This window comes from Penicillium digitatum, chromosome 1 (genome assembly GCF_016767815.1).
Source record: "Penicillium digitatum chromosome 1, complete sequence".
NCBI classification, from domain to species: Eukaryota; Fungi; Ascomycota; class Eurotiomycetes; order Eurotiales; family Aspergillaceae; genus Penicillium; species Penicillium digitatum.
In genome coordinates this window covers 2,633,457-2,661,260 of record NC_089384.1, presented here as the reverse complement: position 1 = coordinate 2,661,260, position 27,804 = coordinate 2,633,457, and the positions used below count along the sequence as shown (strand labels likewise).

The 27,804-nt window shown below is 49.1% G+C and overlaps 9 protein-coding genes across 9 annotated transcripts; 3 read left to right on the top strand and 6 right to left on the bottom strand.

Annotated features, from left to right (window-relative positions):
• Positions 1 to 192: 192 nt before the first annotated feature.
• Positions 193 to 3,264, bottom strand: Pdw03_3238 (Fungal transcriptional regulatory protein, N-terminal; the record flags this gene model as incomplete). Its single annotated transcript, XM_066100431.1, has 7 exons — positions 193 to 227; positions 359 to 372; positions 617 to 1,336; positions 1,394 to 2,768; positions 2,824 to 2,940; positions 2,996 to 3,030; positions 3,098 to 3,264. 7 exons carry the CDS (start codon positions 3,262 to 3,264, stop codon positions 193 to 195), a joined length of 2,463 nt encoding a protein of 820 aa, XP_065955831.1.
• Positions 3,265 to 5,451: 2,187 nt separating this feature from the next.
• On the top strand, positions 5,452 to 6,845 carry Pdw03_3237 (Mandelate racemase/muconate lactonizing enzyme, C-terminal; the record flags this gene model as incomplete). Its single annotated transcript, XM_014676907.1, has 3 exons — positions 5,452 to 5,538; positions 5,596 to 5,818; positions 5,881 to 6,845. The coding sequence occupies 3 exons, from the start codon at positions 5,452 to 5,454 to the stop codon at positions 6,843 to 6,845; spliced, it is 1,275 nt and encodes a 424-aa protein (XP_014532393.1).
• A 972-nt stretch (positions 6,846 to 7,817) lies between these two features.
• On the top strand, positions 7,818 to 8,739 carry Pdw03_3236 (Alcohol dehydrogenase; the record flags this gene model as incomplete). The annotated part of the gene is made up of 3 exons (XM_014676908.1): positions 7,818 to 7,886; positions 7,947 to 8,212; positions 8,271 to 8,739. The coding sequence occupies 3 exons, from the start codon at positions 7,818 to 7,820 to the stop codon at positions 8,737 to 8,739; spliced, it is 804 nt and encodes a 267-aa protein (XP_014532394.1).
• A 91-nt stretch (positions 8,740 to 8,830) lies between these two features.
• On the bottom strand, positions 8,831 to 9,969 carry Pdw03_3235 (Amidohydrolase 2; the record flags this gene model as incomplete). Its single annotated transcript, XM_014676909.1, has 2 exons — positions 8,831 to 9,249; positions 9,312 to 9,969. The coding sequence occupies 2 exons, from the start codon at positions 9,967 to 9,969 to the stop codon at positions 8,831 to 8,833; spliced, it is 1,077 nt and encodes a 358-aa protein (XP_014532395.1).
• Positions 9,970 to 10,796: 827 nt separating this feature from the next.
• Pdw03_3234 (Fps/Fes/Fer/CIP4 homology) lies at positions 10,797 to 13,708 on the bottom strand (the record flags this gene model as incomplete). The annotated part of the gene is made up of 5 exons (XM_066100430.1): positions 10,797 to 11,806; positions 11,860 to 12,045; positions 12,103 to 12,198; positions 12,256 to 13,408; positions 13,478 to 13,708. The coding sequence occupies 5 exons, from the start codon at positions 13,706 to 13,708 to the stop codon at positions 10,797 to 10,799; spliced, it is 2,676 nt and encodes an 891-aa protein (XP_065955830.1).
• Positions 13,709 to 14,932: 1,224 nt separating this feature from the next.
• Positions 14,933 to 16,797, bottom strand: Pdw03_3233 (Amino acid permease (Gap1), putative; the record flags this gene model as incomplete). Its single annotated transcript, XM_014676911.1, has 3 exons — positions 14,933 to 15,995; positions 16,051 to 16,468; positions 16,527 to 16,797. 3 exons carry the CDS (start codon positions 16,795 to 16,797, stop codon positions 14,933 to 14,935), a joined length of 1,752 nt encoding a protein of 583 aa, XP_014532397.1.
• A 3,976-nt stretch (positions 16,798 to 20,773) lies between these two features.
• Pdw03_3232 (Like-Sm (LSM) domain) lies at positions 20,774 to 21,407 on the bottom strand (the record flags this gene model as incomplete). Its single annotated transcript, XM_014676912.2, has 6 exons — positions 20,774 to 20,812; positions 20,867 to 20,930; positions 21,093 to 21,120; positions 21,176 to 21,214; positions 21,274 to 21,330; positions 21,383 to 21,407. The coding sequence occupies 6 exons, from the start codon at positions 21,405 to 21,407 to the stop codon at positions 20,774 to 20,776; spliced, it is 252 nt and encodes an 83-aa protein (XP_014532398.2).
• Positions 21,408 to 21,770: 363 nt separating this feature from the next.
• Pdw03_3231 (Ribonuclease H-like domain) lies at positions 21,771 to 25,593 on the top strand (the record flags this gene model as incomplete). Its single annotated transcript, XM_014676913.2, has 3 exons — positions 21,771 to 21,895; positions 21,951 to 25,363; positions 25,427 to 25,593. 3 exons carry the CDS (start codon positions 21,771 to 21,773, stop codon positions 25,591 to 25,593), a joined length of 3,705 nt encoding a protein of 1,234 aa, XP_014532399.2.
• A 433-nt stretch (positions 25,594 to 26,026) lies between these two features.
• Positions 26,027 to 27,154, bottom strand: Pdw03_3230 (Peroxin 10; the record flags this gene model as incomplete). Its single annotated transcript, XM_014676914.1, has 1 exon — positions 26,027 to 27,154. One exon carries the CDS (start codon positions 27,152 to 27,154, stop codon positions 26,027 to 26,029), a length of 1,128 nt encoding a protein of 375 aa, XP_014532400.1.
• Positions 27,155 to 27,804: the final 650 nt, after the last annotated feature.

The following is a 27,804-nucleotide window of genomic DNA, read 5'->3' as shown; positions in this document are numbered from 1 at the left end:
GGGATTTCTGTCCAGATTAGCACAAGCAACAAATCCTCAAATGAAATCTACCTTACCAATGAAAGAGGCTGTGAGGATAGGGATGCAAAACTCATCCACACAGGGTGATGTAGTAAGCCAAATCCCCTTGACAGGTTTTGCAAAATATGTGACGACACAACGTAGCACAGATTTTCATCAAAGCAGTTGCCTCTAGCCACTGGAACCATGTTCCTTCATTGCGTGCTCTGTAAAATCCGAACCAATCTCAGCACCCGTAGAGGGGAATATATTGATCCAACAAACACTCAGCGGTGGGTGCAGAATCCAGTATGGTGCGAAGCCTTTTTTGGTTAAGTTTATAGAATGATATGCATACCAGGGTTGTTCTGCCTAGCCAATATCCCTGCAACGGGTATGAATTACCCACGTCAATCAGTCCTCACATGACTTCAGGATTGGCTGGAGGTGAATATTTTCTTCAGTCTGAAGGCAAGAAGCGACTAAAATGGTGCAAGCGAGGAAGTAGTGCCTTTAAGATGGTCGGAACAGCCAATCCGTCTCTGGCGTCGGAATCAAGTAGTTTGTGATGTTGAATTCATTTGCATTGGAGGGGTGGCCACCATCATCTACTGACCCAGTTGAAGGCGCGGGGCCAGCGTCCGTCAATCCATGAACAGACATCGGATTTGGTCCAGGCTCTGGGATCTCCAAATGAGAGGGGTTAGAAGTAGACAAATCAGAAGCCCGGGCAGGAGGAACACGGGGAACATTGAAGAAACCAAAAACATCGAGGTATTCGAGTTCGTTGGGGGCGAAGTTGCGGGCGGGCATTGTAGTGAAGCGTGACTGGGGCTGGTGGCTCTCGCCAATGCCATTGTCAGCAGGTGATTCTCGTGGTTGACGCGAAATCAAAAAGTCCAGATCGAATGCACAGCGACGCATATCAGCGAGAATTTTCACTGTTGATGGTGTGGATCGTTCGCCATCTGTGGCGATGGATTGCTGATACTCGTTGTACTCATCCAGGACGCGCTGAAGGATACTGCTGTATCGCTCGGCAACTTTCCAGAATTTTCCTAAATGAAATAGAGTATCCACGAAAAATGTGATATCGGGGCTAACGGTATGTGCAATGGTTGAGCCGTGGACGAGAAGTAGGCGTGCTGAGACCCAGAGGGTGAAGGCGAAGGGTGGGCCCATCTTGTCCAGCAGATTATGCTCTACAACAAACCTAGTTACTAATAGAATGTTTTCGACGGCTAGAAGGCATCGCTGGCTGGCACTATATGAGGGTGTGAAGATTGGAGATCGGGTTGTCGGGTATGCTGCCGAGGAGTGCAGCCGAATCACAGCTCTATAGTAATTGACCCGTTAACTAGATGGAACAACGATTAAAACGAGGCCCACTTACGTCTGGTAGGTTGCATGTAATTGTACCCAATCGCTGTGCAGAGCCCGGCCATTCCTGGGCCCACTGAAGATTCGAGACGAGTTTTCGTAGGCGTATTCCGCTGGGAGATTGAACTCCCACGATGTAAGCTCACTGTCGAGTTTGCGATAGGTAGCCTGCCATTCTGCAACATCGGAGAGAGCCCCGATGTCCACGGGCCGTTTTAAGAACACGTGAATCCGCGAGAGGATGCCCAAGATTTCAACATAGAGACCGAAAGACCCAACGTTCTCAGCTTTGGTGAGATAATCCGCACGATAACTAGAGCATTGGAACCACCGCGTCTCAACGGGCTGGTTCTTAATAAAGTAATCGTCTTTGCAAGGGAGTTTGCGGTCGATATCTTTGTCGTCCAAGGCGAAATTGAACGCAGTCGCCAGGGTAGAATATCGGTCCAGCAAGTAGACCATCCAGAATAAACGACGTCTACTCTCCTCCTCAATCCAGCAGTCTGGCTCCGAAAGAGTGACAGCTCTCAGAGTATAAATTGAGGGATAGAGGGGGGTGACAAGAGAAGACTTTGATTCCACGGCCAACCCTAGCTGAACTACAGATCGGGTAATCAGGGCAAGGAGCTTCCAGCCTGGCGGCCCATTAGAGGATCCAACCAGATCAAGAGCTAAAATCACGAGTGCCTGAAGTGCCTTGACAGAGGAACTTTCTAGGCCATGGAGGACGACCCTTTGCTTGGCCGAGTCATGATAGCGCTTTCTGTTCTGGTCATTAAGCCTATTGTCGGAGGAAAAGCGCAGAGTTGTTGCCACAATTGCATATAGCACCATTCGGTCTGCCTCATCTAGTGGTGACGGGCCAAAAAATGTATCCAGCGTTGTTCGCCGGTGGAGGATCGGGCACCAGGAATTGATATGCTCGAAATACAGATCTACCAAAGCATAGAGCAAATCATATGGTGGCAGATCTAGATCAGGATTATTAAGAGATTGCTCTTGGTTTGAGTATATGTTGACGGGAACCTTCAAAGACGATTCGTTTCCTGTGTAATCATGATGTGCGTTTTGAGCATGTAGCAACTGAACAACTGGTGCCGTTGACATGTCCCGTTGCGGATGATTATGTGAGGCATTCTTCACAGAGCTATCTGATGGACTGTTGGTGGACATATCCGCACAACATGAGGGCATCTTAATAGCAGACACAGGGTCATTGAAGTACAGGACGGTACTTGGACTGGGTCCGTGGGCTGCCGACGGCTCGGACGGAGAGCTACATGAAAGACGCCCAGCGTGGGGTAAATCAGGGCCCATTGAAGACTGGCTTTGCAGCAGGTGCATCTCAATAAGCTGAGCTTGCGATCGAATTATATCCTCCAATCTATCTAGAGTACGGGTGAGATAACAAGTTGACGACGAGAGGACTGTAGAGCAACTTACCAAGTCGCTGTTCCAATTCCTTGCCATAGCCAGCTCTCAGCCCTGGCTTCTTCCGTTCTTTATATTCACACAGCTGGCCATTTCGGGTGCACCAGCCACAACTCGGTTGGACTCGGTCTGGGTTGGTCAATGTTAGAAACGGAGCATTTGCCTAGGTGTTTTTGCACCATACCACATTTTACCTTTCGCTGCTTGCATAGTTCACATCTTGGTAAGGTTAGCCGGGGTTATTTTTCATACAAGCACGGGTGGCCAAGGTGATTCAGATACGCACGAGACAGTGAGGGGCCGTTTTCGCTTCAACGCTGTTGTGGAGCCATTGAGTCTGATGTGATCATTGTCAGAATCCGAAGAATATTCTGCACTCTGATCTCTGTTTGGATCGCCGAATTGCTGAATGGAGGACGGGGTCTCCTGAGCGGGAAGCGCAGTGTTCGGCATTTTGATTCAGCGAGATAGCAATTCGCCCTATCAGGGACCGAGCATGATGCAGCGCTGATTTACGGTGAGATAACCGAATAGGCTGGGATAGCCTAGTATATTGCTTTATAACAGGAGGGAGCTTTAGAGTGTTCTCCACAATCGTCAACATTGAATCTGAGGGAAAGAGAAGGAAGAGACAGAAATGGTCGGACACATGGATCTAAGGCCTCAGGCAGAAACCGGGGCACCCCGCATTCTCCGCTTTTGGAATCCCCCGGCTTTCCTTCGATTGGCATGTACTTCCGTTTCTTCTATTTCTTATTCCTTTGATATCTAGCCAAAATTCTGTAAAAAAAAAAGAAACAAAATTTGGAATAGCATCAGCAGTCATTTGATACCCTACAAAGGGAGTGCACAAACGGTCCAACAGAATCCATAGTCCACACCAGTTCGTAGAAGAGGTGCACGGCTTGCTTTTCAATATGTTGAGCACTTTTTTGCCTTAGACCCTATTCGTCAGCTTTACTGGGAGCTGCACAGACATAAAAATACCATAGAGTCTTATGCTTTCACAAGATGTGTATCAAGCTTTTCATTGAAGGTCGGTAGCTGCTAACTGTGTGCAACATCCATTATCCCAATATTGTCAGCTTGTCACTGGAGTCTTAATCGGGGGAAAGGTTAGCGTCATCACCTCTCTTAAAGCTAACAAAAGGCGAGTTGAGGGGCTTAATCAAGGGGAATTCCAATTTTCACATTCCTTAAACAGACTGCTTTACTTGTACATGCTAGTCCCATTTGTTTCCCCATATCCATTGCAAGTCAGAGTAATCTACTTACCCCAAGTAGACAAATACAGTCACCCGGAGTTATCGCAAGTCCGCACCGGTAATGCAGTGATAATTCCGACGAGTGATACTTAAAGCAGAGCTATCGATGCTTTACACGTGTAATAATATTACTTTTTTCTTGGCTACTATCAAACGCACCTGGCTATGGCCTTTCCTTGACCGGCGCAGCTTAGGCTGGCGGACAAAAGGTTGCGACCTCGCATAACCCATTGTCGACACCCGAACTGGTTGCCGAGAATGAGTTCAAGAAGGGGGGGGTTCTAGCTTGATATGGATAGTCCTGGTAGCGGCGATATTACTGCTAAGATTGAAAGCGATAGTGACTATATTAACGTCCTAGTTAACAATGCCGGCTTTTCTATTTATGGCCCCACAGAAACTTTCGACGAGGAGGAGGTAAGGACCCAAGTGGAAACCATATACTTTGGTCCCTTACGTCTCACCCGGAGCGTCTTTACCTTATATCCGCCAGCCAAAGTCCGGCGTGATAGTTAGTCATTTCAAGTAACGGTGCTTCGCTTAACGGTATTCCCCCTATAGAGGGTTACTTAGGTATAAAAGACTTACTTAGATAGTATTCATTACCATCCTAACTCTAAAAAGTATAGTTAACTGTTAGTTCGACAGCCCTTACCAAGATCCTCGATAAGGAGGTTACTTTATTCAATATCCGTACCCTGACTATCGTTCTCGAAACCCTTACCACGCAATATACCCAACTCAGTGGTTCCCGTAAAAACTCCCCTGTCGGAGGACTATAAGGCAACATTCACCAAGTAGGTTCAGGTTTATCTAAACCGTGGGAAGATCAAGCCCAACGGTGACAAGGACAAAGCAATGTGGGCTGTATACTAGGTTGTTGCTAGCGAAGGAGTTAGTGAACGCCGTTAAACCGAGAAGCTTTTCCCACTAGGGAGTGATATCACCCCACGACTCGTAGAGGTCCAGGAATTGCTTGGCCATGCCTTGGACGTGCTTGTCCTTGTGACCAACAGTGTGAATGTCGATTGGTATATCATTCTTCCCCGCCAGAGCTTTTCTGCTCCACCCCCCTGTTCGAGGCTTTGAAGTTTGGAAACTATCACCCATAGATTTTGGAATATCAAAAGCATTTAGCCCGGCTCACATGAAGCCCGACATAAGTAACAGAACATGTGTTGTCGCAAAAATTTCTCCGAGTCGGCCTTTTTCCGTCTCTCGGGTTAGCAATGCCCCGAGGTCGCCTCATCACGTATTCGTTGAAATAGACGTGGATTCCCCGCAATTATTGGTTTTCTGCTTTTCTTTATCTGTCTTTTACTGTGGACAATTGTTGAGTCCCTTTTCTCTTGAGACTCGTTCGTTTTCATACATCATGGGTTTAACAACGGAGTTTCCCCGCATCAAGGAAGTGCGCACCTTCATCATTGATGGTGTTGGCTCTGGCGGTGATTACCACAATGTAAGAGCTCTGAGATGTCAATTGGCTTGATGGTTTACATGCTAACTATGGGCACAGGTCAAGGGAGGCCACTGGCTGGTCGACAGCAATATTTCCACTCCTATGACCAAGTGGGCACAATTCCGTGGCTCGCGAACGTCGTGGGGCATCAATGTTTTGGGATCATTCTGCGTAGAGATCGAAGCCACTGATGGCAGTAAGGGCTTTGCCACTGGTTTCGGAGGGCCACCCGCATGCTGGCTGACCCAGCAACATTTCAACCGCTTCTTGGTTGGCGCGGGTATGTGCACCATCTCACATACATAGAACAATGGATCTTTCTGACAAACCATATTTGTACAGACCCCCGCGACACTAACGATCTCTTTGAGAAGATGTACCGTGCCTCGATGTTCTACGGCCGCAAGGGTCTACCCGTCGCCGTGATCTCGGTCATTGACCTGGCTCTATGGGATCTGCAGGGCAAGATCCGCAAAGAGCCCGTCTACAAGCTGATCGGGGGTGCCACTCGAGCTCGATTGAACTTCTATTGTACTGGTCCCCAGCCTGGCTCTGCAAAGGCCGCCGGCTTCATCGGTGCCAAGGTGGCCTTGCCACATGGTCCTGACGAAGGTACCGAGGGCCTTCTGAAAAATGTTGAATATCTGCGTCAGCAGCGTGAGAAAGTCGGTGCTGACTTCCCACTACGTGTGGACTGCTACATGTCTTTGACTGTTTCCTACACAATCCAGCTAGTCAAGCGCTGCGAGGCTATTGGGCTCGACATTGATTGGTGGGAGGAGTGCCTTTCGCCCGATGACTTCGACGGCCACGCGCTCCTCAAGCGTGCTCACCCCACTGTCACGTTCACCACTGGCGAGCACGAGTACTCCCGCTACGGCTTCCGCAAGCTGATTGAGGGCCGGAACGTTGACATCCTCCAGCCCGATGTGATGTGGGTTGGTGGAATGACTGAACTGCTCAAGGTCTCTGCCATGGCTGCTGCTTATGATCTTCCCGTTGTGCCCCACGCCTCCGGTCCCTACTCGTATCACTTTGTCGTCTCCCAGTCCAACAGTCCCTTCCAGGAGTATCTTGCCAACTCTGCCGACGGCCACATCGTTGAGCCTGTGTTTGGTAACCTCTTCTTAAACGAGCCCATTCCTACCAAGGGTTATCTTGACGTCTCTGTCTTGGACAAGCCCGGATTTGGTCTGGAGCTTAACCCCGCTGCTCCCCTGATCCCGGCTGCTGCTATCCTTACACCTGCACCCCAGAAGTCCCTACGGGCACCCGACAATGAAGAGGCGGCCAATGGCTCTGCGTAAATGTTGGCGATTTAGAATTACTGCTCCTTTTTTTTTCTTCGGTCTATTTCAAATATGAGATTCATGTACATATATATCGGATTTTAGGATCCTTTCAATCTCATCTCATGCCGATTACCATTCGGAAAGTACGGTGGTTGCTGCACTCTCTGCGGTATCGAAACAATTCAGTCAGTCATACTTTTTGGTCAATCTTCGTATGTTCAATTTAACCTCCACTCCATCTCTGCATATTCTCAAACTTGGGTCTTGTGGAGTGGTAAAGACAGATATCTGCAAAAACCGTTTAAGCAGCGGGAGACACCCACGTCTACAATGGGGTAAAGTGGTGTAATGAATCTCTTCCGCCTTGTTACTCAAGTTCTATCATAATCGTGTTGTGCCCGAATGACGAAATGAGTCTACTTTTGGCATTTAAACCGAGAGACAGACTGAAATAGCAGGAAATCGGAACTGCGAAACTGTTCGATTTGTTTGGAATCAAAGGCCTTTTGTGTGCGTTTCTTCCACCGTTGTAGAATACCTTACCTTTTGAATTCGAGTTTGTCTTGGAATCAGAAAGAAATGTGATCCAATTATCAACTGTCAATAGATGTCCCACAGGTGTATATTCTCAACGAACCAAAAGATGATCAAGTCACTATTTAGATAAATTGCCAAACATGAAGAGGCAGTCGCAAAATAGGACGATGTTATTTCGCGAAGTCCAGCACCAACGAATTCTACTTGTATTTCGAATCAAACAATCAGAACCATCAAAAGCAGATCTTTCTAAGAAACAGGTTGACCCTACTAAGTAGTTCCTTTCGCAGAATTCTGCCCTATCTCTGCCAAATTGCCGGAGATGCGGGGTTTCCCCCACACTCGGAGGAACATCAAGACGAAACCCCGAACTTAGTGAGAAATTCATCCATTTTTGCCCCAGGTGATACTTGTGAGAATTGCAAAAGATCCTTATTTCAAATATCTTCGATGGCATTCCCACGCTTACTAGTTGGCAAAGTCGCCGCCATCACTGGTGGCCTCACAGGCATTGGACGGGTAGGATTTCCCATCTCCGAAGTAAAATAGACCCAGAAAGAAAAACTGACCAAATAACAGGCAATTGCCCTTGATTATATCCGTCATGGAGCCAAAGTCTCCATCAGTCACCTCGGCGGCGCAAATGAAGATGCGCTGCTAGAAGCGCTACGCAAAGAGGTGAACGAAATCGAACCTGAAGCTGCCACCCGATTCCTCACGGTATCGGGGGACATTTCGCAGCCAGAGACAGGCCAGAACTTCGTCGCAAAGACCGTGGAGGTCTTTGGTCGGCTCGATGTATTCGTCAGCAACGCAGGCGTGTGCCAGTTTGCTGAATTCCTAGAGTGAGCTATGTCTTTTTTACCATACCACCCCTCGTCTCCTCTCTGACAACCCCACCAGACTCGAACCCTCCCTCTTAAATCACACCATCTCAACAAACCTCTCAGGCGCATTCTACGCTACCCAAGCTGCAGCCCGCCAAATGGCACTGACCCAGTCGCCGTCGGGCGGCTCCATCATCGGCGTGAGCTCCATCTCCGCTCTGGTCGGCGGGGCCCAGCAGACACATTACACCCCTACCAAAGCTGGTGTGTTAAGTCTCATGCAGTCGTGTGCGTGTGCGCTCGGCAAGTATGGTATTCGATGTAATGCGCTGCTACCGGGCACTATCCGGACGCAGCTTAATGAGGAGGATATGAAGGATCCGGTGAAGCGGAGTTATATGGAGAGTCGGATTCCGCTGGGTAGACTGGGTCAACCTCGGGATTTGGCTGGGCCGGCTGTGTTCTTGGCTTGTGAGGAATTGAGTAGTTATGTGACTGGCGCGCAGCTATTAGTTGATGGTGGGCTATTTGTTAACCTGCAATGAAGTCTAAGCTACCTTGGGTACTCCTGCACATATCTCTCATACAAGCTCAGATGATCTTGCGTTTCCATCCTTTCATAGTACTCGAATTTATCTAGATATCTATTCCATAGGCATCCAAAGCAACTGATCCCCAGACACCCCTCTTCTGTTCCTCAGACAATCCTCTCCGTTCCAAAATCTCCTCTACCACACGTCGCCATCGACCCCAAGAGACATCATTCCCACCGCCGCCAACATTGCACACTGGCCAGTCCGATCCAAACATAACACGGTCTGCTCCGAAAGCGTCAAAAACCACATCAGTCCATGACTGCAGCCGTTCAATGATTTCCTCCAAATCCGGTTCCGACTCTGCCTCTAACGGTCGAAGCTCAGAAAAAGCCCCAGAAAGCTTCATATAAGTCCTGGAATTAGCCCTCGCCATCTTAGTCACAAGGTCCTTCCACTCAAGGAACTCCGGATGAGACCGAACATCATTCACCAAACGAAGGTTAGGCTTGCACAAATGATCTATAGCAGTTAGCAAGTAGAACCCCGGCCTCACCGAAAGAAAACGAAACCGTGAAACCTACTAATAACAATCGTAACCACTCGATTCCCCTCCAAGCTCCCAGACACCAATCCCATCATCTCAACTGCCTCCCTCAACTGCCCCAGTCCCCCAGTCCTTGCATCAACCCCCAGGTCAAACACGAACCCCTCCCTCCCCAACCACCTCAACCCCGCAATAAACCCATCTCCAAGCATTGTCCCCGCAACCTTATCCTGCACCAGATACCTAACCCCTCTGACCTTCCCCCAAACCTCCTCCCCCGTGCGGCCACGCACCTGCTCCATGTACGCTTTCAGCACATCCGGTCCACCGGGCACAGGCGCCCACGGCACAATCCCCAGACACAGCTCCTTGTCGTGCGGGACATGGCCCTCGCCTGGGATGGGCGTGCCGAGGGCTATGCGTGTTAGGAGGGAGACTTCGTCCAAGGCATGTTTCCAGCCGTGGTTGGGTGGGGTTGAGTCGGTGGTGGAGGAGAGGCGGTCTGTTTCGAGGAAGATGAAGCCTCGGAGGAGGGGGCGAGCGTTGGCCTGTGTTGTTGCGAGGCGGTATTCGTCTACGCTGTGTTGGGTACCTAGTGGGTTGGTGGCATTGTGCCAGGATAGGGTTTTTAGGTGCGTCGCTGGGAAGAGGTGGATATGGGAGTCCACGATTGGGATGGGGGTGGTTGGTGTCATAGCTTTGGGTTGTGTGCTTGGGGTGTTCTGGTTTGGCCGGTGTGGGGTTTAGCCAAGTTATAGATTGCTTCCAAGGGTGGAAGATGGGGATGTGAGGTTGGTCATTCGGACAAAGTACTCTTAGTGTCTGGTTCTGGGGGTGTCTTTTTTTTTTCTTTTTGCGAAACGTTCATAGACAGTGGTGTTTTCGGGGGAATGGGAAGAATCTCCAGTCCATGGGAGCTAAGACTCGTCGGTGTTTCTTGTCCCGAATCCAAAGCTTGGTGGAGACAATATTTTCCAGGCATTAGAAAGAATTTAAGCAGTTGTCGGCTATTGAACTCCACGTTAATTCTACAGCACTACACCATCAGAGAGTAATGCTATATATATACGGACAAGAAGAGTTTCATATGCACGAGAAAGAATCAGGAGTATACGTACACCAAGTGGACAACACCACGAGGGCAACAAAGGGGATGCATCAGGGAACATAAGAGAAAAAGCACAGCAACAGAGGTAAGGTAAAAGGCATGTGAACAACCCCTTCTGCAGTAACACGGCAGAAAGGACAGGGTATGTATGCATGCATGTCCGAGAGGCATGCAGTAAAAGTTGAAATTCAAAAGGAGCAACAAAAGACAAGAAAAAATAAAAGCGACGTTCCAAATTGCAACTCGCCAGGTCGTCTTCGCCATGATCAGGGAGCAACGAAGATGTGAGTAGAATGTGACACAGATATGCATGTTCCCCCCCCCCCCCCCCCCCCCCCCCCCCCCAGCAAGATATAGATAGTGCTCCCAGTTTGGTCTATACAAGGTTTCCTCTGCACTCACAGATCCTCAGAGCTAGTCATCCATGGGCTTGTCCTCTAGAGTGACTCTGTTGGGTTCACTTTCGGCGATACTGCTTCGGTTGCTGTCCGTGCCACTGGCCCCGACAGCTGAGCCAGTGGCGAAGCTTGACAAGCTACCCAGGCCTGACTTGCGGTTGGATCGAGCGACAGAAGAGCGGGACATGGAATTACGCTTATCGAACTCGGCAGATGCTACAGCCGGGGTAGGAGTAGGAGTTGGAGAGTCATCGGAGGCTGTTTCGGGAAGAGAAACAGGAGGGGGGCTAGGGGAGCTCGAGCGGGCACTGGTGCTGGCAGCAGCCGAGATAGGCGACTCAATGTACGTGCCGTTGGTAACAGTCTCGGTTATTTGAGTGTTCACGACAGGAGCATCCTCAGATCCGGCCTGGGGAGCCTTGTTGGCAGGTACATCTAGACTGCCGCGGGTGGATCTGCGATCCGAAGGACTGTTGACATTGATCGGGAAACGGCCGTTCTCCGAAGCGCCGCTCGAGCGGTCGCGTCGATGCCGTTGGCGATTGGCGGGACTGGTGGCCCGGCTGCGGTTGACAATGGCTCGCTGACGGGCCTCCATCGCCGCACGACGGTTACTCTCGTCCGTGCTGATGGCGCGTGGACGGTTGGAGCCGGAGTTGGTGATTCCGAGTGCACTCGATTGGCGCTTCAGTTCGCCAAAGATGGAATCCTTGTAAGCAAATAGATCGCGGATTAGGCGATAGCTGTGACGCTCGTTCATCGTCAGGCTGCTCTCAATGCGAGGGCGGAGAATGCAAGGGGAAAATGCCTGTGCCAACGAATTAATGTATTCTTCGTCAGCCGAGGTCAAATCAATCAAGCGCGTGAAGTGAGTCATAATGGCATCAAGCGTAGCGATATTGACGAGGCGAAGTTGTCCAAGAGTACTTTGCAGAACCTTGATCCGTCCTTCTTCCGTGGTCTCATGAGCGGTGGTGGAATAGATCGTCTTCACGATTTCGTATACTTGTGAGGAAACCAGTGAGTCTATCTTGGGATTAGTATAACCCTATTTGAAGGCACCGGAGTGAGCGACAAACCTGGCAACTCAAGAAGGTACAATCTTAGAACGCTTGCAATAACTGGGATTTCGAACTGAGGCAACACCTCGGCATAATCAGCCTTGCTGTTGTTCAAAACTTGACGAAGCTTATGTGTCGTGCTTAGATCAACCTCAGTTAGCCAGATCATTCGCCGTATTTCATCGCCTTCAAGTTCAGGGTAGCCTGTAGGATTTGTGAGCACCGATTCATGAAACTGGACATATTCCAAGAATTTCTTACGATTGTCTAGGTAAGTCAAAATGGTGGTCACCAGGATCGGAACCCGTTTGCGGTCGGCACGAGCTCGAGCTTCAAGGTCGACGCCAAAGTTTTGTTCTGGTGGGAAAAGAAATTAGCAACGGGTTTGTCTCTGGGCATTAACCACGGCTGTACCTTCAACGGAACCATAGTAGTTCTCGTATGCTTGGATCTTAGGGACGAATCCACCAGTGCGGTAGTTCTCCAGCATATATCTCAAGTCGCCGAGGGGCTGAATTGTCTCCTGGTACAGCATCATATTATCCACTGTGCTCTGCAGGTTTGGAATGACATTGCTGATTGCGCCCGAGAAGTCGAGAACCACGGCTTTGATGGCCTTGAGGCGGTCCAGCTCGCACTGCTCCATGTATTTGAGCTGGCCAATGACTTCTTCCTCCAGCCGGCAGCGGATCTGGTCAAGTTTACGAACGGCAACCTTGTATCGTTCATCGGCTTCCGAAGCCTCCCTCCGGAGCTTCTCCGAAGGTGTCTCGTTCGGATGAGGGTTGTTGAGAGGATTCCAGCCAGATAGAATCTCAGAGACAGACGCAATGGGCGAGTCGCTATTGTTGCCGTCCTCGCTTGATGCGGCCGAGGTGACACGCATAAGAGCCTTCTTTTTTTCTGGGATACCGGTGAGTTGGAAAACTTTGGGACGCCACTGATAGTTCATCTTGGAGCTATTGGCAAACACACTGCCCATATTTCCAACCAAGCGAAGAATACCGTTGTCTACCATATCTTGGCCAATTATCTCCACCTGGGCAAGATTATCGGCCTCCATGTAGGTTTGGATATATTGCGCAATATCCGCGCCGGTGGATACATTCAAATAGGTGCCGATAATGGGAACCTTCGCCTCGCCAAGCTTGATGTTATCAAGCATATGGGAGAGGAGCTTTTTGAGATGGTCCGGCGGGTATATCCGCTCGCCTAACTCGATGGGGTCTTCCTCGGGCTTTTCCTCGGTAGGGAGAATGATCTTTGGGGGAGCTTTGATCTTGGGGCTCGACTCAGGGTCTTGGAAAGCAAGCTTGTTCTCTTCTTCCAGATCCTCAACGACACGACACTTGTTGAAGTAAGTACTGCGCAACTTCCTTACCAACTCCGCTTGCTTGGTGTGTTCCTTGATGCGGGACTGGAGGAGGTCATGCGAATACTGAACACGCATGTCGTGCTGCTCGCCCCAACGTCGGAAGGGAGATACGACCAATTCACGGATATTGTTGGCGATCTTCTGGTGGTTCTTGGATGCCTCGACCATCTCCGTGCGGATTCCTTCGTATGCCTAGAACAAGATTCGCACGACGTCAGTCTTTCTTCACTCTCTGGTCCATTCCACGCGTGTGAAACAAACCTTTCTGACACTGGCACCATCGTCCTTGCCGAAACCTGTCGCCGTCATCTTATCCACGCTCGGGGCAATGTCCCCCATGCGGAGTCCATACTGCTCTTCTGCGTCTGCACGCATGGACGCAATGGCCAGAATCTGTTTGTTCTCCACAATTCCCTGCTGCAGTTTCCCATACAATACCCCCAAGCCCGAAGCATAGTCGGGGGTCCAGAAAGAGTCCGCAAAACCAGGCATTGTGGCGGCTAAAAGGCTGACTGAGGCCGTCAAATGGAGACACGTTGTGATATGCGGAAGAAGGGAGAGTGATGCGGCAGGTGACACCGGTGAACACGTATGTTCAGAGGAAAATTCAAATCGTTAAAAGGCGGAGAAAGCGCGAATTTTAAAGTCAATCGGAGCGAGTTGACGTTGGGCGGCCACTTGGGCTCTGGGTTTGCGATATGACCAAGAGCACCGAGAAAAGACCAGCTGTCTAGGTAATCAATTCAAAATCCAGTCTGGACACTGGATGGGACTGCGCATAGATCGAGACACCTATGACGAGGGAGGGAAGATCACTTTGGAATGCGAGCCAAGTGAGTGCGCAGGGTGTCAAGCGCCGGGTCGTAGAAAAATTCGAGGCTAAAATGAGTGAAAGCCAGGCCAAGCAAAGTTGCGATGCAAGTAGGCAGAAAGCTGGCAACAAAAACAAAGAAACACAGAAATGAGAAAGGTCAAGATGGAGATGGAGTCGATGAAGTTCATGGATTTCCAGATCGTAGGGCGTCATGTGGCTCGTAATATTACGGAAATACGGGGGATTCGTGTACGGAGTACGGAGCACATCTGAGACCAATACAGCCCAGCAAAAGTCCTTTGGGTTACCCTTGTCCCCACCGTCTTCAAACCCACTTGGGCTATTTTTGGTATTGAAAATTACACCGGGGTGGTAATTGGCTGCAAATCTTTAAATTTGGGGGGGTTTTTTTCAGGCGATGCAGAAAAAAAAAAAGGGGGCTGGTCCACGGGCGTGTGGCTTGTCTCTGGGTTTGTTTACAAATGAGTTGCATTGACATCAAACGTGGCTGTGAGCCTTGTCTGAGGGTGATGGTGTACATTCAATCATTATATGTTACAGGAGATAGTGCAATAGCAAAACAATATATATGTGACACCCTACCCCCCTAAGTCATTGATCATGCCTGACTCCCTGGGTCAAACACTCCTCCGTCTGTATTTTTGTGCCAAGGCTGGAGGCTCGAGAGGATGATCTACAATAATTCAGTGTGTTGCAGGTTATTCAAAGGAGTGTATGTCCATCTTTTAAAATGTAGGAACGGTTTGTATGGAATTCATGGAAAAATTATGGTATCGTGGTTATCTTTGAACAAGCTTTGAAGGTGAGATGGCCTTCATACATCAAGATGTACACAAGGGGGATGCAGTTTAGAGCCAAAAAAATCGAAGAAAAAAATTCGTTTAACAGAAGAAATTGTAAACCTTCTTCCACTTCGGCCATTGTTTTTGCTCGGCCCGCTCCTGCTCAATCAAATGCTGGACATCAAGGTCGCGACGACCGGTAGCCAAATCGGCCTCGGAGGGGAGAATAAACTTGGTCCTATACACAATCTTATAACCGACGTAGGATACCAGAACCACGGGGGCGGCCAAGTAGACAGAGAAGAAGTTGTAGGCAATCTGCTGGGAGGTCATGTCTGCGTAACCAATGGGGGCGAAACCAACCCAGAACTGCGCAATCAGCACGAGACAGTTGAAAATAAGACCGACCCACGAGCCAATGATGCCGGGCTGAGAACGGAAGGCCAACTCGTCCAGGCTGTGGCCCTGTACCTTCCACGCGCGACGAAAGAGGATGTGGGCACCGCACACAGAACCCCAGGTGAAGACAGACGATAGACCCGAGATGGCCATCATCCAGGCGAAGGCAGTAGTCTGCACATCTGAGGCAGCGAGGTAGCAAAGCAGACCCAAGGCAGATGCAACCAGAATGGCGGGTAGAGGACGACCCTGGCGATCGATGTATGCGAGGAACTTGGGGGCTTGACCCTGGTCGGCAAGGGCAGCAAGAGTACGCGAAGATCCGTAGACGGAGGAGTTGCCAACAGACAGGACAGCAATCAAGATGACAACGTTCATGATCGAAGGCAGGACTTTGATTCCGGCATTCTCAATGGCAATGACGAAAGGAGAGGCCTTGGCATCGGCGGAGGAGGTACCACTGATGAGTTTGGGGTCGTCGTATCTTACGAGGAGGCCGACGATAGCAAGGGAAACGACGTAGAAGAGAGCAATACGCCAGAAGACCTGCTTAACGGCAGTCGGAAGGGATTTGCGGGGATTTGTGGTTTCAGCTGCGGCGAGACCAACAAGTTCGGTTCCAGAAAAAGCAAACGCAGCGTTGACGAAAACACTGCAGAGACCCTTGAAACCGTTTCTGAATGCACCAGGGTCATGCCAGTACTTGCCGCCGATATATCCACCTTCGGGACCACCGCCGCAGTTGAGGATAATCCCAAGGATGCTAACATCCAAGTCAGTTGGACTTTCAAGTTGTAGCAAACAGTAGCATAACTTACATGAAACCAATAACGGCAATAACCTTGATGATGGAGAACACAAACTCAGCCTCACCATATCCTCGCACACCAAACATGTTGATTGAGACAATCAGAACCCAGAAGATGGTTACCCAGGCAGCATTGGAAACACCTGGGCTCCAATAATCAACTGTGATCGAAGCAGCGACGACCTCCAAGGGTAGGACAATGAGCCACTGAAGAGCGTAGTTCCAGCCCATAGCAAACCCCCACGCAGGATCCACGAAACGAGTCGAGTAATGAGCGAAAGAACCGGCAACTGGGAAGAGAACTGCCATTTCACCCAAGGCGTGAACTGTGCAGTAAAGCATGCAGCCAATCAGAACATAGGCAATCAAAACTGAGGCTGGACCGCCGGCGGCCAAAACAGATCCGGAACCAACGAAGAGACCAGTACCTAGATGGTAAATGGAATTAGCAGGGTTGAACAAGAGAAGAACTGGTGGAGAACGTACCAATAGAACCACCAATCGCAATCATCTGGAGATGACGCCCCTTCAAGTGACGCTTGAGGGGGGAGTTGGCAGTGTTGTGGGCGGCATTTTCGAGATCGAAGCCAGCGCCATCAGCTCCAGAATGGCCGGAGACAGTTTGGTTGGGGTCTCTCTTGAAACTGTCGATTATCCGTTGGCCCATGCCTCCCCGCGTTGGAGATGAGTCGCCATAGGCTGGAGGACCGTCCAAGGCAGTCTGGACGGTGCTCTCTTCGACCTTCTTCTCCTCCATGGTGCGTGTGTAGAAAGGTGTCTCTTTCAAGAAGCGTAGACGAAAGTACTGATTTGATCGATCTGTGGATTTCAGAGGTCTATGAACCAACACTCGGGGGTGAAACAAAGGTTAGTTCGACGGTTTAGGAGGGGGCGAGGGTTTAAATACAACCAGTCCAATGTCAGAAAAAAAAGGGATATAATCATTTTTTACGTTCCAGGTAATCAAATTAAAACCAAAGCACCGACATCTATCTGCTTTCATGCGCTTAGACTAACTAGAGTTTCGCACTAATAGCAGTTCAGACTCCAATCTTCTGTTAGTCTTGGCAGGCTCTGGGCAATGCTTGAGCCCGAGAGTTGGCCAAATCGTCTTCCTTTTTTTTTGAATCTGATTTATTTATGATGCGTGTACTCTGTATCTGTAAATATGTGAAAGTGGTATTCGAGGTTGTGAGTTACATTTGATCATGGTGCATAGTCGCGGCCGCAAACGGCCATGTCCCCAGAGCTTTTAGTGGGAGATAAGCCCTTGAAGCTTGGAACATGGAATTTCAACTATTTTGTTTAAAACTAAAAAAGGTAAAATTGAAAAAGGAATTGCGAGTTAAGGATGTGCCAGGGTGGAACCCTGTCTGTTAGACGCCACCTGAGCTTTACTTATCTGTGTTGTATCTCTCGCGTGATTGAGCCTGTCACAACGGGAGAATCTCACCTCAGGTGGATGTTCCCTTCACCCAGTTCCCGAGCTTGACTATTTCCACGACCTAGCTGACTCGTATTGCATAAACATGCTGACAACTGAACGACTTTGTCGGGCATGATCTTCCTTGTCTAGGGTGAAATTGAGAGAAAAAAAAAAAAAAACTAAGCTTCTGGAGCCCAAAGACGGCAAATCCCCAGATCCACTAACCCCATCTGTCGCTCTCCGCACTCTACCCGTGCGCGATAGTCGATCATTACCCAATCAGTGAACCTCGGGAGATAAGAGCACACAACCCTTCCCAGGCTTCCTCCGCGCCTCCATCTGGACCACACGTCCACGGGTGTTTCCTAATCTTTCTTCTAGAATCCGATATCTAACAGAGCTGACATTGTGAGTTTGGATAATGTATCCTTAAAAGCATACTAACATTGCTCTGCAACATCCCAATGTACTGTCCATTGGATGGAAGGGGATGATCCTTTTCGTCCCCCCCCTTGCCTATGGGAAGGCTTCCCGACGGACCCCGTTCTTGTGGGATGCGCTAGGGGCCAAAGAGATGTGTGTGCAATACCGTACGGCTGGAGAAATTCGCCCCACTGAGGCTTGTCCGCAACCTTTCACCATTGAGTTTCTCTGGCCGTCACCTCGGTACGGAGTATAGTCTCTTGGTATGGGTGATGGGAAAGGAAAATCGAGAGCTGTGTCCTCCGTACAGTCCAACAAGAAACACCTCGGTTGGGTTCTCCGCTACCACCTGACATGAGCTTCAGTAGTCCACTTGGAAAAGGGATGGCGCCATGAAACTCTATGATTAGGCGTTTTTGAGGCGAGAGTTTTACCTGCATGGCCCGTGGCGGTCTGCCACCAATATGCATGGAAGCACGGGAGAAGCACACCAGAAAGCCAAAAGGGTGTGCTGGGGAGATATCATCATGTGGTATTCTGAATCCATTGGAGATTTGTGTAATGATTAGCCTGGTATCGGTATATTTAGCAAGACTGTTTTTTTTTTCACAGGGCAAACATATCAATCAGCAAACTCTGGTAAGTCCAAGATTAAACCCTCGCATCCTGGGGTCTGCCAATAGATTTTCGTGGATCAGTGGCTCGATTCGGGCATCCCCGTCAAAGGAAAGACTAAACACATTTGTTGACTCACGAACGTTGAGATCTCAAGATGTTCGTAATCGTGTGACATCTCAGCTCGAATGAGGGAAGCCCTTTGGGGCAAAATCAAAATGTGAAAACGGGCCCACAACTCTTATCTTTCGTGTCAGCACTGCGGGTCAAGCACATCACCAGTCCGCATTCCACAATGTGAGACTTGGACCCATGCAACCTGGCCAGGTTATGGGCAGGCGAGAAAAAAGAAGACGCAAGGTTTTCGGCCTCGAGCTGAGTTGGACTGATGCTTGACTATCAGCCACTTAAGCCTTCCCCAGCTGGTGGCGCGCAGTGGCCAATTTTACTGGCCACGCTCCCGCAACAGATAGCGACGGTAACATCGGGCTGGGTTGGCATTTGTGTTTCGGTGACTACGTCCAAGCCGGACTGATTGTATTTCTGAGGCGATGCTAGCGGCGTCCGGATAATCGGACGTTAGGGCAATATGGCTACCTATAAAGACAGGTGACCATGTGAAATATCTCGTTTAGATCTGTAGCACCAATTTAGCTTTTCTGCGGACACACCCGTGGACCCTTTCAAGGTTATTTGTGTTCCAAGATTGAGTGTCAGAAGCTCCCGGGTAATACCCCGCAAAAATGTGGTCTGTACGTTGTTCGGAGTACTCCGTACTTCGTAGCATTATTTTGCTCTGGAGGTTACCCAAGTCGACAAAAATGGAGGTCCCCGGAAATGAGCACAGCCCGGGTCAAATAGCAAGCGACACGCATCAATATTCTCTCACCACTACGGAGTGGTCCGGCTACGCCAGATTGATGTACAAAATGCTAGTTACATGTTCGAGTATTCCTCAGCAAGTTAATGTTTCCGGCAGCCAAGTCGGAGCTCCCCTTTAAGGTGCCTGAGGCACTTGGTATTCCATGGTTTGTTTCACTCCAAGACTCGGCTTAGAAAAACCCCCCCCCAATGAAGAAAACCAGAATTAATCTGTCCAAGTAATCAGGCCCCAGTGTGAATATGGAGTCGATATAAGCTACTTGTGAAATGTGGGGGTGACAATCTGTTAGGTAACAGTTTCCACATAGTCTACTTTGGAGTCTGGGGAAAGACGGCACAAAGAAATACCGATATTTTCAATGGGAAAATCGGATTAGTGAAAGTGTATACCCAAGTAATATCCATAATTATCTGCAGATAGATCGATCGTCCTGCATCTGCAGCCCATCCCTGGAAACCCGTGTGCACCGCAACCCCCTTTCCCGTCCCTGGCCAAGGCTAGGCGGCTTATTTTGCTTTAAATTTGTCACTGAAAGATCTGCAATATGCATGTTACCATGAGCTAGGGATGAGCTCTCGGGGGCTAGTTCTATAGCATATCGCTAGTATTGGGCGGGTCTATGTCCCGATCTACAGAGTAGGTAGGGGTTAAATATAAAACAAGGCACCCTCAAAGATTATCCCATCCTAGTCAGCGATTGATGTTCTCGTTAAGGTTCGCCACCATCAACAAATCCCACTAAAAGGTAGTCGACTGACTACAATCTGGAAATTTAACACGCTGAATTTGGGGTAGTCACGGCGATTTGGAGTTCGCCTGTCTACATCGCACATCATGATATTCATGGTGAAGAATTCTCCGATCAGCATGCGGCAGCGACCTCTGCTTATATCGATGGATAGGCTCTAGACATGGCTAGTTACCGGCTGTTAATTGTAAATAGCGACCGGCAACCGGGGTTAGCCGTTGATAGTCTGATTTCAGGTGGTGGAGACAACTTGTGGTTGGAGAGCTTACTTTGGACGCCTGGTTACCTGCAGGCCTTTGGTGGGCTAGTAGTCCCTGCATGATTTACCTCGCACATAATCGGCGGCTGCAGCTGCTCCCTTTCGGCTGACTGAATTGTGGTTAGCCATAACTGCGATGAATATCCGGTCAGGAGAACAACATATTCTCTTACGTTTTGTTGGCAATAGCTTCTTCTTGATCTTACTTCAATGCTGAGATACGCGCTACCCGAGACACGGGATAAAGTGAGAGAAACCAATAGCACGCTTTGCCATGGCGGTTCATTCATTCAACGATTTTAACTCTATTTCGTTGCATTCGGTATCATTAATACACAAAGTTTTATTTTCATCAGGGCAGTAACTGGTTATCCCAAGCTCATGAGCTTGCTACTGGGCCTTCACCACCAGGAATCAACTGGTCGGAAAGTTAATCAAACGCCTAGTTGGCCTCAAGGTAAGATTATCTTACCATGCAGATATTGTTTCCATTCAACAAGAGCTTAGGGAGCTTGATTTGGGCACCGGTGTAGTCGCTGGGAGGAAGTTAGTCTAGGACACAAGCACCTCGACGGATATTTGCAAATTCAGAGAAAGATTAATGAGCCCTGCTCAGGGGCTTAGGAGCCAAGGCAGCCAAACACGGCCACGGAAGGAAAAAGGGTAGCTCGAAGCTAGAACATAAATCAAGCACGTACAATTCTGTCACGTCTTCCATAACCATGTCTAATTCGAATTTAGTGCCTGGTGAGGTCGTCACTTCTTGCACAGGGATACTTACTGACGTAGTCATCGAATCCGAGCAAGGTCCCAGAGAACTCTTCATAAGCATTAGTACGTTGCTTTAGTTTCATTATCAAACATCGAACTTTAGCTTACCTTTGTCACCCTTCATAACAACCCAAATTCGGGAGCCAACACATTTATCAATGAGCTCTATCAAACGAGTTAGCGGGGTCATGGCTTTCTTGTGCTATTGGGCACGGACCAAGAGGAAGCAACTGAGAAGCCATGATGTTGAGAGACACAAAAAAATCTTCGCTGAAGTGATTTTTCCTTGGGAAGCGTCTTGATTTGAAAACGAAGGTGATCGAGCTTTCCGCGCGGGCAAGAATATAGAAAAGGACGTGATCGTTTGTCGCTCGGCACTTCTAATGATCCGGCCCGAGAAACTAAGCCAAATAAGGTTTAAGGGCAACTCTGAAAGTTGCGCTTGGAGCTCCGCAACATGGGGTGATATCTTAACACTGAATTGATTGTCTGCTTGCAATTTTGTTGGTTGCCAAAAGACAAAGCTACCACTTATTGTCCGCCAAGCCGATCACATTCAATTGCTTCGTGGGGCTCCAGGTGGCCCACTATGCTTGTCACACATTATGCCAATGCGGCCGAATCTTTTAGCAAGTCGGAAGACCCCATCTTCGATTGCAAAAAATAGCGGTTACTTCGATAGGTCCAAACCCCATGGGCCACTGCGACGGGGAATTTTCTGGCAGTGCCGGTAAGCATGACTTATGTGCCCAGCTTCAAAGGCTATTTTATTAACTGAACTACAGTGGCCTCGACACTTGCACACCAAGGCTCCGACATGTTTTGCCGAACACCAGCTTAACGTATATCCCGCTCGTGACCTCTCAATCAAAGCGCAACTTTTTCAATACCACTCGCAGAGAAGGCATATGGGATGATGACGATGAAGTCCCGGAGCCAAAACCTGTGCAACGACTCCCAGGGCGGCCAGCCTTTGTGCGCCCTACCCGACATCGAGACTTGGGCAGCTTGGTTAGATCAAGAGTAGATGGGAAAATCCGAGTCTCTCAACGTCTTCACATTGAGAAGGGGTTTAATTCGCTGCCTCCAGCTCAAGAACTTGTCAAGAGTTTTATCCAATTGAAGTACAAACATGTTGATGACCTTCTCGATGAATCCTTCAAGGCAAGCCTAGCCTATGAGGCCGAATGTGGAGCTTTCTCTTCAATTTTTCGAAAGCGAATCAACGGTGTGGTGTCACAGATCTCGAAAAAAGTGCTCCATGCCGAAAAGACCACCCAAGAGTGTGTGACTGAATTGGAGAAACTGTCAAACTTCATCACCGTGCACATTGTAACTATGGTCTCAGAAAACACGAAAAAAGTTCTACAAGCAGAGAAGATTACTCAAAATTATATCACTGAAGTGGTAAATCTGTCATCTTCTATCTTGCGATTGGACCAAATACAGGCTGCTGTCAGGACAGCAGAGAAAACCAGTCGAAAGATTGATCATGATTTCTGCTCCGTTGCTTTTAGTAGAACTCCAGAATGGGAGAGAAGGCTGGAAATATCCACCCAGAAGATCCACGGTTGGCAGAAATGTCTTCACACGGCTCAAAAAACACTCCTGCCACATCTGGTCAACCTTTCTGAGCTTTCTATCTTTCGACTGAGAGACACTCTCAACAATGATTACCTACGACCCCGGAATACTGCAAGAGCCCGAATTGATAAAGTTCTTCATCAAAGTAAACTGATTCAGAAGAACTACGTTGAGCTGAAACTGAAAAGCCGCAACGCAGGAGTTTTTCACATCAGAGACCTTTGCTTGGAGCTCCAAGAGCACTCGAACTTTCCCCCAGGTGACAAGCAAGTGTTTGGCCAGTACAAAGATATTCTCGAACTTAGTGACCGTGAGATTAGTACTTGTGCACACCATCACCGTGCATTCTGGCTCAGAAGGCAAGAGGCTTTGCATCCACTTCGACAAAGTGAATTATGGAATATGCAGGATTTCATGGCGGCAGCCTCGTCTGCACGTTCTCCCCAAGCTACTGGCAAGCGAATCTTACTCGCGCTTGCACTGGGTGCCCGAAAAAACTCACCGGCAAGTCAATACTTGCAAAATAATCCCCTCATAATATCCAACAAAATCTATCTCGAGTACAAACATCTTTGGATGCGAAAGCCCGCCCGCAGCCCTGAGTTACATATATACTGGCGACAGTTGGATGCAATTGCGCCACTACTCATGACTGATGTTCTCACGTGGGGGCTTCAAAATGAAGTTTGGTACCTCCATCACAGCCTCAAAGGTGATCTCGGGGTATTGTGGAATTGGGTACCTGAGCAGACTGTGACGCATGCTCTTCCAAAAATAGCCGACTGGTGCATTGAATTCCAGAAACATCGCAGTGCTCTTCGACAAATGACCTCCGAATACAAACATTTAAACTGGCTGCGTCTTCGATCAGAAACCTTACTATACTCAATGGGAGACCGTGCCTACCTTGCTGGAAAGTTTGAAGTCCTCAATCCAATGAGCCAGGATGTCCACAGATTCAGAACATGGGCCGCTTGCATGGGCCAGCTCACTTCTGACGCCTACATCCCCGTGATCGCCACCCGGCAGACGCGAAAGGATTGGGAGTGTATCCACCACGAGGTTGAGCGCAGAACTGGGCGGGCTGCTTCCGTAAACTCCCCCTTTTCAGAACTGGGTTCTTCGACGAAGAAGCTCAAGCGTGCGAAGGGAAGAGAAGAATCTGCATCTTTCAATGCAAAGGCCGCTTTTATCAAATTGTTTCAAAGCCGTCTTTCAAGATACATGAAGGGGAAATTGTCAGGACTTTCCGAGTCTTCGCCTGCCAGCCAGGACAATCAAGAGCCCGGTCAAGCTGTGATACCCATGAAAGGTTCCTTGGGAAGGATAAGGCAGCAACTGAAGAGCAAAACTGGGCTACAGCGTGCAGCTGAGTTGACTGCTAATCAAGGTAGTCAAGACGGCAGTCGCCTCAGACCCAGACTATCAGCTGGTCCTTCGACAGTAAAAACCGAGGAGCGCACAACAGAGGGCGATCTTGTATCCAAACAACATGTCCCAGTCAATGCGCCTATCGACCAGAATAATCAGGAGGCCAGTGGCGTCATCTACGAGCCATCACTCACACTCCAGAAAAGAACATCTAGAAGCCTCGCCGCGCCTGAGCTCAACCCGTTCCTAGTCTATGCGCCTGCTGGCCAGACAAACCAGGACGGGGACCAGAAGCTTCATAGGCCACCAACAGTACTCCCGAGGAGCAAAGAGGTGAGCCTCAGCCCGGAGCCTTGTATGGATGACCTCCGTTCACCAATTCCAAGAGAAGCCAGCAGTACGTTCCCAAGCACACAGACACACAACGGACTACGACCGGCATTGATGCTGCCGAGGAAGCCATTCGCTAAACCAGGACAAAACCATGGGAGAAAGTATAGTACGGATGCAATCTTCAACCAAGCAAAATTTCCACAAAGCAACAGTGTCAGTGATGATTCCCCGTCTGAACGGCCAATCGAAACCCAAATATCCTCGGTTCCAGATACTACGACCGGACATAAGCCAGGATTCTTTGAAGAAACTGACTCCGCGGACCAATCAATCCCATCATCAACACCTCAGTTTTGGAGCCACAGTGCACAACAAAGCCCCGATGGCCAGAAACTCATCGTGCATTATTGCCGGACCCTTCAAAGTACCGAAGAAGCTGTTCAACACTTTCTCGGGAGCAAGGTCATTGGATTCGACATGGAATGGAAGGCTCAAGCCTCCGGCTGGGACAGTATTCAGAGCAATGTCTCAGTGATCCAAATCGCAAACGAGGAGCGTATCGCCCTCTTCCAGATCGCGCTCTTCAAGCCCGCACGCTCTCTGGAGGACTTGGTTTCCCCATCATTGAAGCGCCTTGTAGAATCTCCCGATATCATGAAAGTGGGAGTTTCAATAAAGGCAGACTGCACGCGGCTGCGCAAGTATCTCGGCATCGACGCTAAAGCCACTTTCGAGCTTAGCCATTTGTACAAGTTGATCAAGTACGGCAAAGACAATCCCAAATTGGTGAATAAGAGGGGCGTTAATCTCAGCGAGCAAATCAAAGAGCATTTCGGTCTTCCTCTTGAGAAAAGTGATGATGTCCGCTGTGGTGATTGGACCCGGGCTTTGAGTTATCGTCAGGTACAATGTAAGTACTTAGAGACCTGTGCGTTCTATCTCCTGATATGCTAATCTTTCGATTTTTGTCTAGATGCTGCTACCGATCCCTATGCTTGTGTTCGTCTGTTCCATACCATGGAGGCGAAAAGAAAAGCCATGGACCCAATGCCGCCTTGTCCTGCGTTCGCTGAACTCAACCAGCCCATTGTTCTCCCACTTGGACAAGCAGTCAACAGCGACGAGGACCCGTTGGTCTGACCATGTAGATATGCATGCATGTAATCAAATTTGGCTTCCCTTTGATACCCTACTCTTTTTTGTTTTGCAAAGCTTTCGGAGCAAATGTTTGTACACTTCTGATGAAAGAAACTCTTAGCTTTGTTTCCTTTTTTTTCCCTTTGTTGTGTATTTTTTGTCTTGCATTCTCAAATGGCGTGCATGTGGATTCGATTTAATACCTGCATTTTACACTAAACCGGGAAATGTACGTTAGTCGGTTGACGTACGGCAAGATTCAATTGAACATTACAGTCCATGAAAATCATGGTCGAATGAAATCAAAGAAAGGGGGGTATATTTGTCCAAAACAAGCGTATAAACTTGTGTCGGCCGCGCCAATCTCTTCAGCAATATACGCGAAGATCAGGAAAGCACTAGCCTAGAATTCACATCGCATCAATTCACCACACAGCTACCCTCTTAGAGGTAGCACCTTAGACAGTAAGACCTCCTGTCGGCAGAGCGGGCACTCGGGCTTTTCACGAACCCAGTCCCGAACACAAATCCAGCAGAACACATGTCCACAAGTCGTAACACTAGGATCCTTGAACATTTCCAGACAAAGGGTACATTTCCGCTGCTGCCCTTCGGGCATCCATGAGACAGCGCCAGGATCATCCTCGAGATCATAAAGTGGTACAGACGCAGGAAGAAGAGGAATAGTAGACGGGGTTTGAATCGAAGCGAGAACAGCCCCATCCTGCCCTGGAGACTGGCCAGCGTCCGCAGAGTGACTCTCATCTTCATTCAAGCTCGCGCCGAGTTTGCGAGCATGCAGGAACCCCTGCACGGCAATTTGGAGAACAAGCAACACACCCAGGACCTCATATCCAATGCGTTGCTCATTGTCATCGATCTTCTTAGTGAAAACGTAACGCAGACGCCAAAGCCGCTTGGAGAGATGGTAATAAGAGCCTGTGAAATAGAAGGTCGCAATGCTCAGCGCATAAATTGGCGACAGGGATGTGATGGAATCCAAGTGTTCAAGGAGATACTGCTGGATGCGCAGTTTCGTAAACAACGGCCGTTTAGTCGGGGTAGTTGAGAATTGGGGCTTGTGGAGCAGGCCAGCTTGCTTCGCCGCTCGTAACTGTATGCGGGCAATGTTGCGCTCGAGCTTGTTGCGGAACTTTTGTCGCAGCGTGGGCAGTAGTCGCTGCAGTGTCCACGGTACCAGGATGCTACTTAGGATGTACCCCACGCGACGGCCGATTGACGGCAATTGAAGTGTGTCATCTTCTAGTTGAATAAGGTCGCAGTATTCTTCACCTAGGGTGCGGTTGCCGATGGCGGTTGTTAGGGTGAAGTAGAGGAGTTCGGTGAGGTGCTTGATGGCGTCGGAGTGGGTGTGGGCGTATCGGGCGCCCCGAAGAGCTCGGACGATCCCTTGTGATTGTTGAATCAAGCTGCCTGTGAGGTATGCATCCTTCTCATGTGAGCGAATGATGTCTGGTGAGGTTGCGAAGGGGTAGAAGTGTGAGATGAATGAGCTGGGGGGTGAGTTTGAGGTTGGTAGAGCGATATGGGAGTCGTCCGCCATGATAGATTGCAGGGTGTCAATTTAGGGAAAGTAAGCTTAAGTGTGACGGTGAATAGTATTTTGATAACTTAAAGTATTCCCAAAGACGAGTCCCAGGCGAGTCGCGGGCGAGTCACAGGCTCAATTCCCCAGCTTTCGTACCTAGAGATATCAAATTCCCCGGAGTTGTCCTCGGATGTCATGCCTCGGTACAGAAGCTTCATCATGTGACTCTGATGGATCACGTGTGATCAATCAGATTAGTTAATTACCACAATACGCCTGTTGTTACCCAAAAAAAAATACCATCTTTACGAATTTACCATACGCCGCAAACGTCCCACTTGTTCTCCGTACGTAGTACTTCAAAGGTACCTGGGCCTATTGCAGATGAATGCGGGAGGCTTGCAGTGGCTGAATGTACCTGAGTTGGTGCCCCCTTTTTGTGCAGAAAGGGGGGTTTGCACGTTCGTGGTCCATAACTTTCTCGTCGTTTATCAATTTTGGACTGCAGGATGATGCCATGATGCCATGCATACGTGGTTAAGCTTGGACGACGTAACTAGTTGGGTTTGATCTTCAATCTTTTTCCTGAGCTGTGCTTAGATGTGCTTCTAGTTCTAGTTATACCCAATTCGTCGCTGTGTGGGGTTCCAGACAATCGGCAGACT